Source organism: Chrysemys picta, chromosome 11 (assembly GCF_011386835.1).
Source record: "Chrysemys picta bellii isolate R12L10 chromosome 11, ASM1138683v2, whole genome shotgun sequence".
Classification (NCBI taxonomy): domain Eukaryota; kingdom Metazoa; phylum Chordata; order Testudines; family Emydidae; genus Chrysemys; species Chrysemys picta.
The window spans coordinates 10720518-10733394 of record NC_088801.1 but is presented as its reverse complement, the minus strand read 5'-3'; the positions used below and the strand labels follow the sequence as shown (position 1 = coordinate 10733394).

Here is a 12877-nt window from a genome sequence, read left to right as displayed (position 1 = left end):
TGAGTTATACACTCAGAAAGAGTAACAATGGCCCAGTGGTTAGAGTGCAAGCTGGAGACCCAGGTTCAAGTTTCTGCTCTGCTACAGACTTCCTGTGTGATCCTGGGCAGGTCACTTAGCCTTTCTGTAAAAAGGAGGTGGTAATACTTCCCTGTGTTGTGAGGATAAATATCTTGGAGACTCTTAGGTCCTCAGGATGGTATGCTAATTAGGGCCATATAAGTAGCTTGTAGAGACTGATGCAGCTAGAAGTAACAAATCCCAGCCAGAATCAAGAACTTCAGAGTCTAACTGGAAGTAAAAGTAGAAATAAGTCAATGGTTTAAAAAAGAAAAGAAAAATACAATGCATTGATTAAAACAAAGAGAGAGAGACTCTTCCCAGACACACATCTGAACAATGGTTTATGTAGTCAAATGTATCTCGCATTAAAAAATAAAAAGTTCAGTATGCTAGAAGGGAGTCTAGTTCTGTAAATGTGATTGAAAGATTTGACACATTGTGTTATATAATTGCACTGTATCGTTTTCTGTTGTAAGACAGATCCACTGTTCACAACATAAACAGCACTAATGGGTAAATGTACCAACTGCTGGTGGCAGAGAGAAAAGCTCTGTTTTTTTTCTTGATAGAAGCAGCCTTTTGAAACAGTCTGAAAGAGTGAACTCCAGCTGGCTGGGGTCTGTGGTCAGGGCAGGCAATGACATCTGAATATATCAAGGACTACATTTTTGTCGGCATTGGGTTGGTATTTTTTTTTTTTTTTTTTTTTTACAGTGCATAGTTCGCTGTGCTAGGCTGTCATGACTATATTGCTCAGCTGTCATGTTGAATAACATTTATATTTATTTTGTGTATTGGTCCAATGCTCATTTTGAATATTTTGGTGCCAATACACCTCCGTCTGCTGTTGCTCCCAGCTTCCAATGTCCTGTTTCAATAAAACCATAAATGTATCCACCCAACCATAAAAAGGGTTTTGAGGTTATTTTTTTTTTTTTAAATCCAAGCATGCATTTCCCATGGACTACAGTAGGTCTCGGTTCAAGGGGTTCATGGCATTGATTTTTGTTCAGTTTTTCAGAGTAGTGGGAAGATATTCACAGATATTTAAGCTTTAGATTTTTTTTATGGTTTCTTTTTCACCTTGGTTCTACTTGGTATCATTTTGAAAATAATGATTTTGAATACAACTTTAAATTTAACTACACTGGTCAACCTTTAAAGAGAGAGTAGAAATTTACACTATCAGGGAAAACTTTCTAGGGAACACGGATATCTACTGGGCTGTGGCATAGTCTCCCAGGGAAAGTGGCAGAAATCCAGTCACTTGGCACATTTTACAACTAGCCTGGACAAAATGCTAGTAACTATACAACAGGGAACACTGCGTTGGCAGGAGAATGGACTGCATGACATTGTGAGTCTTTTCTCTCTGCAGTTTTTATGGTTCCATGATCCTAGCGAGTATGCAACTTAGGCTTCTCTATCCCTTGATTCTAGACTTCACAGTGAATGAGGAGTGCATCAGAGGAATGTGCAGGAGGCCTAGCATATGTCTTTGGGTCAAGGGTGAGCACTTTATATCTGGTTATTGTTGCAACTCAGCAGTGTCAATCAAGGTCACCTTTTTTGGGTGAGGTCCTCCCAGATCAGGGGTGGGCAAACGTTTTGGCCTGAGGGCCACATCTGGGTATGGAAATTGTATGGTGGGCCATGAATGCTCATAAAATTGGGGGTAGGGGTGTGGGAGGGGGTGAGGGCTCCGGCTGAGGGTGCAGGCTCTAGGGTGGGGCCAGAAATGTGGCGTTCAGGATGCGGGAGGGTACTCCGGGCTGGAAACGAGGGATTCGGAGAGCGGGAGTGGGATCAGGGCTGGGGCAGGGGGTTGGGGCAAGGGAAGGTGTCAGGGGTGCAGACTCCAGGCGGCGCTTACCTCAAGCAGTTCCCAGAAGCAGCGGCATGTCCCCGCTCCGGCTTCTACGCAGAGGCATGGCCAGGTGGCTCTGTGCGCTCGCTGTCCGCAGGCATCGCCCCTGCAGCTCCCATTGGCCATGGTTCCCAGCCAATGTGAGCTGCGGGGGCAGTGCTTGGGGCAGGGGCAGCATGCGGAGCCTCCTGGCTGCCCCTACGCATAGGAGCCGGAGGGAAGACATGCCACTGTTTCCGGGAGCTGTGTGGAATGGGGCAAGCCCCTGATCCCTCTCCCCAGTGGGAGCTCAAGGGCTGAATTAAAACATCTGGAGGGCTGGATGCTGCCCCAGGGCTGTAGTTTGCCCATCCCGTCCCACGTCCTTTCCCATCTTTGACAGCCTCCACCATAACAAGCACCTTGTAGTGGAGGAAGGCTGCATGCTACCTTCTCTGGAACCCAGTGTGGAGAGAGTGATAAAAAGCACATCTTTCTAGATGTTGGGAATATTTGCTGTATTCAGTCCCTTGCTTGCTTCTGTAATGATAAAGTTTGTGATACAAGAGGGGATGCGATGGGGGGGGTGGGACGTAGGCTGGGTCCCCCCCCTCCTGATTTCCTGCTTGGCTTGTACTGAGCATGCTCACACGGACTGAGCATGCTCACTAACACTGCTGAAGCCGCTGCCCTCACTCCGCCCCCCCCCGCCCCCCAGTATCCTCTTTTGATACCTCCCATCGTCGCATGGCTTGCATGTAACCTCTCCCCAGTACCCTGTGTGTGTGTGTGTGTGTGTGTGTGTGTGTGTGTGTGTGTGATCCCTGCAATAGCCTTGACTTTAATGGCATGAGCTATAGACTGTGCTAACCTTAACGTTGAATTATTTTCCATCTCTCATTTCTGCCAGTGCCACTTGTTGTTTTAACTTGCTTGTGTTTTTAAAAGAAAAAATATATCCTTCTGCAGTATTTGTGAGCTGAGACATAGCGCCTCCTGGGGAGAATCACAGTGGGATTTTATAAAAGCCCTCTATGAAATCTGTTCTAATCTGGGGCCTGAGAATAGCTAAATGCCAGTAACACTTGTCACAGTTCAGGGCAACTGCACCTATATTCCCCCCGCTGTGCTCCATTGAGGATATCCACTTAAAGGTTTCTGGCTCCCAGCCATCACCTCTCTTGGGCAGAGACCTGCTCCTCACTCCCTCTTGACCAGTGTTTTTCCAAGCTGCAGAGTTCCCTTACACTGTGATATTCCCAGCAAACCAGACTGCCTAAACAAGCTAGAGTCTGCACTTTGCTTCCTCTCCAGAGGCTATGAACAGAGTAATTGCCCATAGGTGTCAGTGACTACACAACTCTTTCTAAGCAAGTACGTTTGTTCTTAAAGTGAAAGCATTATAGCGAAAACCTATTGAAAACATTAAAGAACTTATACACATGCTAAAAATCTTACCAAAGGTCACCTGTCAGTCATTTGGGCCCTAATAGGACAAGTCCTTCCAATTCTTCCGGAAGGATTAGAGCTCCCCACCCACTTGCTGGATCAGAAAGAAGGCCCTGAATCAACAGAAGAACATAGGAATGGCCATACTGGGTCAGACCAATGATCCATCTAGCCCAGTATCCTGCCTTCTGACAGTGGCCAATGCCAGATGCTCTAGAGGGAATGAACAGAACAGTGCAATTCTTGAGAGATCCATCCATCCCCTGAAGTCCAGGGCCAGCATCTAGCAGTCAAAGGCTTGGGGACATCCAGAGCATGGGGTTGCATCCCTGACCATCTTGGCTAATAGCTATTGGTGGACCTATCCTCTATGAACTTATCTAATTCTTTTTGACTCCAGTAAAACTTTTGGCCTTCACATCATCCCCTTGCAACAAGTTCCACAGGTTGACCATGCGTTGTGTGAAGAAATACTTCGTTTGTTTGTTTTAAACCTGCTGCCTGTTAATTTGATTGGGTGACCCCTGGTTCTTTTGTTATGTGAAAGGGTAAATAACACTTCCTTATTACACTTTCTCCACACCATTCATGATTTTATAGATGTCTATCATATCCCCCTTAGTTGCCAGTTTTTTAATCTCTCCTCATGTGGAAGCTGTTCCATACCCGTAATCATTTTTGTTGCCCGTCTCTGTAACTTTTCCATTTCTAATTTATCTATTTTGCGATGGGGCGACCAGAATTGCATGCAGTATTCAAGGTGTGGGTGTAACATTGTTTTATATAGTGGCATTATGATATTTTCTGTTTTATCATCCATCTCTTTCTAATGGTTCCTAACATTCTGTTAGCTTTTTTGAATGCTGCTGCACATTGAGTGCATGTTTTCAGAGAACTATCCACTATGACTCCGAGATCTTTCTTGAGTGATATCAGCTAATTTAGACCCCATCATTTTGTATGTATATTTGGGATTATGTTTAAATATTACTTTGAATTTATCAATATTGAATTTCATTTGCCATTTTGTTGCCTACTCACCCAGTTTTGTGAGATCCCTTTGCAGTCTGCTTTAAACTCAGGCTATTTATCCAAAAGGCTTTCTTTGTCTGTTGGTCTCTGGAGAATGTAGTTTGAACTAGTATATGTGAGCCTCCGCAGGAGATGGTACCTCTCTGGGCAGGGCCGGCTCCAGGGTTTTGGCCGCCCCAAGCAGCCAAAACCAACAAAAAAAAAAAAAAGCCGTGGCCGCGATCACAATTGCGATCTGCGGCGGCAATTCGGCGGGAGGTCCTTCACTCCGAGCCGGAGTGAGGGACCGTCCGCCGAATTACCGCCGAATACCTGGACCTGCCGCCCCTCTCCCAAGCGGCCGCCCCAAGCACCTGCTTGAGAAGCTGGTGCCTGGAGCCGGCCCTGTCTCTCGGAGGGGGTTATAACCTGACTGATTTGCCTTAATCACCACCCACTGGTTTTAGTTCCTGGAGGAGCTAAAGTAGCCCTCCCCCATGGAATAGAACACAGTGATACATAAACCATTCATTTAAAACAATGGACCACAAAGGTGCTGCATGGGATTGCACTGTATGTCACATCTCCCCTCTGAGAGGTTGCATACAATCCCAGCCCTCAATAATACATAAACTTAATGCACTAGTGTCTTCCAAGGCTATTACAGGAAATTGCTATGTCTGTCAGAACAATCAGTGACATAATTTGGGATTGATGGTGCTCATAACCACTCAAAAGGAGGCAAAAGATTTGAAAAATCCTTTGGGCCAAACCCTGAATACCTTCCTGTGGTAACTTTGCAGCATTGAGGGCTTTGATTGAAACCCATTGCAACCAATTTGAGGCTTTCCATTGACTTCACTGTGTCAGACAAAACTGCCACCGAGCCAAATCCCGAATCTTTTTTTCAGACACAACTCACTGATGCAATAGGAGTGAACACCAAGGGCCAAATTCTGAGGTCTTTCATCACTTATTATTCGGGCAAAATTCCCATTGACTTCACTGGGTCGAGTTAGCCCAAGTAAGGATTTAAATTGGACATAGCCTCTAACGGTACGAGGAACTGCTAGTGTTGCCCTTAGTTAAAGTTGCCTGACGCTTCCTGTTCTAGGATCCCATTTTCAATTGCTGTGATGGGGTGTACACACCCCACACTGGGCAACAAGGGGTTAAGGGATTATTTTGGGTTCAGCCAGCCCCTTCCCACCACAACTGCAGCAAATGCTCCATCTGCTGGAGGAATTAAAAGGGAGGAAACAAGTAGTTTATTTGGGTGTCAGAGTTGGAGGTGAGCAGACCTGTAGTCCATAGCTGTAGCAGAGCAGAGGGAAGCCTAAAGGCTCTGATACGGCTGCCCAAACGGCGCCTCCTTGAGGGAAGGGAGGACCCACCCCAGATACAACCAGAGAGGGAAGTATTCTGTGACCTTGGACATTGGTAACTCCCTCTTACTTCTTTTTGGTTTGGATTTCCCCACCAGGGGAAGGCCTTGGACTGAGGCCTGATAGGAGGGGGGACGAGGGATGACACGAAGAGGCCCAGGGAGGACAGCCTTAAGCAGCCTTGGTTGTCGGGTTGCGAGGTGTCTGGTTTTCGACCAGAATGCCCGGTCGAAATGTGACCCTGGCGGGTCCGGTCGGCACTGCTGACTGGGCTGTTAAAAGTCCAGTCGGTGGCGCAGTGGGGGTCTGGGGCTAAGGCAGGCTCCCTGCCTGCCCTAGCTCCGAGTGTCTCCTGGAAGTGGCCACCGGGTCCATGCGGCCCCTAGGCTCATAGGTGGTCAGGGAGGCTCTGCACACTACCCGTGCCCTGAATGCCGGCTAAGCAGCTCCCATTGGCTGGGAAGTGTGATCAATGGGAGCTACGGGGGCAGTGCCCGCAGATGCGAGGGCAGTGCATGGAGCCTCACTGGCTGTCAATGCACCTAGGGGCTGCAGGGGTGGCTGCTGCTTCCTGGGAGCTGCGGTAAGCGCCGCCAGGACCTGCACCCTGAACCCTCTCCCTCACCCCAACCCTCTACCCCAACACGGCGTCCCCTCCTATCCAAACTCCCTCCCAGAGCCTGCACACACACCCAACACCTCCTGCCCCAGGCCTCTCCTGCATCCCAAACCTCTCATCCCCAGCCCCACCCCAGAGTCTGTACCCCCAGCTGGAGTCCACACCCCTTCCCGCACTCTGAATCCCCCAGCCTGGAGCCCCTTCCTGCACCTCAAACTCCTCCTCCCCAGCCTCACCCCAGAACCCATACCCCCAGCCAGAGCCCTCACACCCCTCCTGCACCGCAACTCCCTGCCCCAGCCCGGTGAAAGTGAGTGAGGGTCAGGGAGAGCAAGCGACAGGGAGGGGGATGGAGTGAGTGGGGGCGGGGCCTTGGGGCAGGGATGGGGCTTCGGGGCAGGGGTGTTCGGTTTTGTGCGATTAGAAAGTTGGCAACCTTACTTGGTTGCTAGACTACTGGTAGCCCAAAGGGTCCTGGGTTGGAGCCCGGGCTCCCCTCCTCACAACCCCCCCGGCAGTCAGGGATTATGGCTGTAACCACTAGGCCCCACTTTCCAGCTAGACCCCAAGTGAGGACCATTACAGTTGCTTATAACTTTGTCAAACTTTATTGTTCTTATTATCTGTTGTTTGTATTACCATAGGAGTCCCCATCATGGATCAAGATCCTATTGTGCTAGGTGCTGTACAAACACAGAACAAGAAGACTGCCCCTTCCCCAACTTGCTTACCATATAAGTAACTGTTAGAGCTGAAATTTTCTATGGTGGATGTCTGAATCAGCTTAAATTTTTTTGGAAAGTTTCAGTTAAAATGGTTCAGTTGTTTCTGAGAACAAAATTAGGGGAAAATACATTGTTTTGCATGTATTTTAAAAAAATATTGCAACCATTTCACTGCAAAGCCGTAGCTACCCCCTGCTTTGGAGCAGGTGCTTGAAATGTGGCAGGGGGAGGGGGTTGCCCTGGTGTCAGGGACATATCTTCTGCTCTTCCCATGAAAAACCACCCACATCGGGCCAAGTTATAAGCCTTTGGGAAAAAAATCTCAGTTTGCACCTGCTCAATAGAAACTTGTTAGTTTGGCAGCTAAATTCTCTAAAGATTCTGTCTGCACTGAGCATGCTCCAGTCTGCAGCAGGGAGACTGTCTCCTGTGTTCTCAGTAAAACACCCTGCTGGAAGCCAGACAATGAGGCAGAGAAGGAGGAAGTAGCCACTCTGGAATGCAGAGAAGATGAGAGATGGGCGGTGTGTGGTGGGATGAGGGAATTAATCGGTGCAGGCAGTTGAGGGGCTAGGGCAATCTTAATTTTGGCATTTCCTAACTTCTGAGTGCTTGATTTTTTCAATCTTAATGTTCTTTTAACATAATGTTTGATATAATATATAGTAGTTGCTGCAGATGCAGATATTAGAGGGTGTGAAGAGTTACTGATCATCTTTATGGCAATATTCAGAACCCATAGGGACAAGAATAAAACATACCATATGGCTTTAATTTGTAATGTTGCTACCTGGTGCCTCTTTCCTACTGCCTCTAAGCAGTTTATTTTTGCATTTGCATTACTTGAATTACTTAATACTGAGCCATTTACATGTATTTGGAGTATTTGCACTTTTCAGTATCGTTACAAATTCTGTTGATATTGCATGCTAAGAGTTGTATAAAGGTACTTAATTTTTCAATGTATTGTTTGCTGAATATTATCACATCTAGTTAACACACGTGGGTTTGTAATAAAAGAGGAAAACCACCCCCAGAGAGTTGTTGCAGACTTTAGATAGGGATGTATGTTTTCTAAAATGAAATTCTTTGCATTGCAGGTATCCTCTCAGGGCCTACCTTGGAAGCTAGATCTGCAGCAGGCCTCCAATCATGGTTGTATCAAGATTAAAGCGCATTTCTCTGTCATTGGCAAGCCTTTTCCTTCTCACTTTTCATCTCTCAGCATCACAGAATGCACCCGAATATCCTGAAACTGAGCAACAGCAATGCATCAGAAGAGAACACCCCACCATTGCTTTCGAAGGTAAGAGATTCTCTTCCCTTGGATGCCTTAGCTTGATTGCAAGGTACAATAGGATAATCCGCTCTGGAGTCCACGTCCTGGGAAGCAGCGAGGTCAGAGCAGAGAGCTGGGAGATAAGACCTCAGGGTTTCTCATCACCATTCTACCACTGACTCTGTGATCTTGGGCAACTCACTGAATTTTGCCTCAGTTTCCTCATCCGTAAGTGGGTTCAGTGCTGCTTCTAAACCTCACAGGGCTAACATGAGGCTTATTTCATACTTGTAAAGCATTTGTAGATCTTTGAATGAAAGGCACGTTTATTATTGTGGACATTTAGAGCAAGATTATTGTGTATACAGTAATAATAATAAAATCATCACTAGTTGCTTCCATTGTTGCTTTTTTCTGCATATGTTTGTAGTCATTGCCAGTGATTTTTTCTGACCTCCGTCCGGACTCCGGCCTTAATAAGAGCTTAGAGGCAAAAGAGCAGCCTTTTTAACTGCAGAGGCCTACAGTGCCATACATAAAAACATCATAGGCCTCTTACTGGTGTCTTGCAGCATAAGAATCCCCTGAAGAACTGTGTCCTTATCCCAGATAAATGGTCCATGTCGTTATGTGTAGTAGTGGTACCCCCATGGATTCTGTCAGCACTTCTATCTATTCATCCATCTAGTTCCATGACCCTCATCACCCTCAGATCTGAGCACCTATATAGTCCAGTGTAAGAAGTTCCATACACCATTACCATAGTGCATTGAGCCTCCTTGGCAGCTCTAGCTTCCTCCTAAATGTTGAAGTATTGATTTTGGCTGCCCTTTGGGGGATTGCAGTACATCTGTGGTTAGGTTCTTTGCTGAGGGCATCTGAATGAGGCTTCTGTGACCTTTGAGATGGGGTGTCTAGGGAGAAAGGAGAAGTTGATGACCTTTTAGGGCTCTTGTCTAAGGCTTTATGCTTCTTTGGAGGGAAGGAAGCTATTGTCTTTACATTTGGAAACAGTTTTCTTGTCTGTTTTCCATTATCCATGCTTTAAAGGTTTAAGTGGATTAAAGTAAATTAGCAAATCTTTAAGCCTATAGTACATAATAGAGCACTGGCTCTAACCTTGTTCCTGTGGAAGGGGTAAATAAACCTTGATATTTAATTGCTTAATAATGCTGACCTTCTGCTTTATTGGGGAAGGGTGAAAGACATCCCTGAGGTTAAAAAATGTGTTGGAACTTAGTTGGCTATTTAAACAGATACTACAGTAATGAGCATATTACAAGTACAGAGAGAGAAAGAAGTTGGGTCTCTTAATATTATTTATATATTATATATATTTATATATATAAATAATATTAAGAGGCCGGTGTGTGTATATATATATATATTTTTTTTTTTTTGGTTGGGTTTTTTTGGTTCACAAAGAGCCAGTTTATAGGATCCATCTTTAAGATGTGTTAGCTTCCGGAGCCCATGTGAAGTTTAGAAGCATGTTTCAACCCTAGCTTCTGATCCTGAGAAGCCAGTTGGAGATGTTGATGTTCAAGATGGGTGTCTTCGTTTGCCAAACTGCTTTGTGTTAATCAGGCATAGCAGGAACACAAAAAAACCCAGAGCATTCCTTTCCCCTTTTGCTGCTCTTTTCTGGTATGGATTAATTAGAGCCCGGCAATTATAGGAAAGAAATAGAGATGAAAATTACAGCCATCTAAGGCAAATGTCCTCACATGGGTCCTCTAAACTTTGGTTAGATTCATGATTATAGTTTGTTTGCTGCACCTGTTTCCTGGTGATTGTTCAAGATACATTGTAGTCTTGGGTGCTCTGTTATGCAGCCCTACTGAAAATGTTCTGTAGGAAAATATGCAGAATGAAATTTAAAGGCACCTCTGTTCCTTAGCTACAAGCAGCACTCAAAAGTCTATGGAAGAGAGTGTTATGCATCCAAAAAGCACGTCACAGCTCTTTGTTTGATTTACCTTAAGGATGTATCCTGTCCTTGTCCCAACACCAGTGGGCATGGAAAGTGCTGAACGCATTGGAACCACTGCCGTTCTGCTGTGCAAGGGGAACAGATTGGGAAATCCACATCTTATGTGCTGCAGAGTGTTGCTGTGTGAAGGCTCTCTCTGTGGCAGCATGGAGCAGGAGAGTTGTGGCCAATAGGTCCCCAAATATCTTGTTCCATGGGCCATAACCTACTGTGTAGTGGGAATGCAAGGGCAGCTGCTGGTATTGTAGCCTATGGAGCAGTTGGGCTGATGCTCCGCAGCCCGGTGGAGGATTCCTTTTCCCAAGACCCCATGCATCTCCTTAGCTGATGGTCTAGTGGGTAGGGCACTGGACTGGAAGTCAGGACTCGGGGTTCTAGTCTTGGCTTGGTTATTGACAAGTTGGGTCAAGGTAGGACACCACTCTCTGTCTTGTCTACTTGTATTGTAAGCCTTTTGCGGCAACATGTGTCCTACCGAGGTTTATTTATCCATTCCACAGGAACAAAGTCAGAGCCACTGCCATGTTATGTAAGCTTAGATATGTTATGTGTTTGTCCATTCTGAACCTCCTGGATCTGCCAGACTTATCCAGAAGTCACTTGAGAACAGGTTTTCATGTGAGATTTCTATACTAATTCTTTCTTCTCTCTGGTTTTGTTTGTAAATCATGCTGCCTTCTTTATTGGTTATGGTTAGGAAAGAATGTTGTTTAAATGAGTAAACAAATTACTAGGGTCCTTAGTTCTCTCCTATCAGCCAGTGTGTCATCCTGGGACATGGGGGTGGTGGTGGTTATAGGCTAAGATGGACCTATTTGTGGGAGTCCCTTGTTTCAATATTGGTCATGCAGCTCTCCTCCTCTACCTCCACTCTTCAAGCATGCACAACGCAGGGACCAGAGCTGGTGCTAGGCTTAAGCAGACTAAGAAATTGCTTAGGGTCCGAGCAGCTCAAGGGGACCCCCTATTAATTATTTGTGTGTGTGGGGGGGGGGAATTGTTCCTGCTTAGGGCCCCCAGTGGGCTAGCACCAACCCTGGGGGGGACTGTCAGCAAAGCTTCCTCTGCTGAGCTGAGCCATCATGCTGATGCATAGGGAAAAGGTGGATTGAGCTAAGTAACCAAGACTGTTAAATCTTTAACCACATAGGGCATTATATATGACAGCTTTCCATATCCTATCATAACTGTTGGTGAAAGTTTCCATGCATGCAAAATTTGGCTTATTGGCAGGTACCTGATCTCTCCTGAATTATGTCGGGTGCATTTTCTGTGGCCTGGTGTTTTAATTGATTTGGGAGTGTTCTAATCTGGGGTTTTACTTTGGGCTGATGTGTAATTGTAACCTGCTACCAGATGAATATGATTTGGGTAGCATGAACGTAGCTTGCTGCATATAAATGCATTGTTCTTATTTTTATTTTTAAACAACTTATTTTTTAAAACCAGCCAACTTGCAAACATTGAGGTCTACAGGGAGCTATTAAATGTGTGCTTGTTGTACTGAAACAAAAGGCAGTTTTAACTCTGTCTGGCTAAAAGATAATGGGATATGATTTATTTCTCTTGGATTTGCACAGTATTCTGCCAAACACCCCCACTACAGTTGAATTGGTCACTAATACATTATTCCCTTTAGTGTGTACTGATGGGGGGGGGGCGCGGGGGGAGAGAGAGCCACTATCATCCATGAACTCCACCACCCAGGTATGAAAAGCCCATAGGAAATTTTGCTAAAGATTTGCATTCATGTTGAGTATGCTTGATTTTTGCCATTCCTAACCAAATATTTTGTTTAAAAAGGTGGAGGGTTTTGGGATGACGTCTGGGAGGTATGGCTAGCCAATTATCCTGGGGAAACCAAAGGTACTATGGGAAAAATCCATTGCCACTCTGGTATCTCCATTAAGGGAGTTGAAACTTGAGCTGCTAATGTAACACTGATGGGTAAGCAACAGCAGCATGTGCCTAAGACTGCCGTGGTGCAGAATATTTGACCTCAAAGGCATTTGGCTGTGGATTTCGTTTCTATTAGAAAACCTCATAGTATTTTATTTATCTTGAAAATGGAACTATAGCAAATGAATCTGATATTTTCTTCCTCAGGGTTGGTTTAGAATTTGTTTTTGAAAGTACTAGCAATAAAGTCATAAATAATTGAACAAGGGTTAGGAAAGTAATTTTGCTCTCAGGCAACCATCTGAAAATCTCACACAATAGCTTTCAACTATACAGTACAATGTATTTTTTTAATACAATAATATTTTTTCATTGGTGCTTACTCATCAATGGTGTCCTACGAGTCTTGCAAATAAACACAATGAGAACTGATAGAAAGGATTCAGTGTGCTGTGCCGAAAGGCCTCTGGGATAAAAAGGGTCTGGGAAAAGTTCCCTTGATTCATAAAATGCTTTAAACAGAGAGAGTCACTCACAAGCTGCAGAGAAAAGGAAGATTTTACGGTAAGATTTAAAGGAGGGGGGTGATTCAGAGCCTCTCACAGAGG

General features: G+C 45.4%; 1 protein-coding gene across 8 annotated transcripts in view; it reads left to right on the top strand.

The window, feature by feature from the left end:
- SEMA5B (semaphorin 5B) overlaps nt 1-12877 on the top strand; it is a 345985-nt gene that overhangs the window by 175134 nt on the left and 157974 nt on the right. For 7 of the 8 annotated variants that reach the window (XM_005279803.4, XM_005279806.4, XM_065561488.1 and 4 more), the window contains one exon: nt 8199-8404. In XM_005279803.4, the coding sequence (XP_005279860.1) occupies nt 8251-8404 (154 nt within the window). In that variant the 5' untranslated portion in view covers nt 8199-8250. Of the gene's footprint in view, nt 1-1503; nt 1573-8198; nt 8405-12877 lie in introns of all 8 variants that reach the window. The other variant, XM_065561487.1, reaches the window with a different exon arrangement.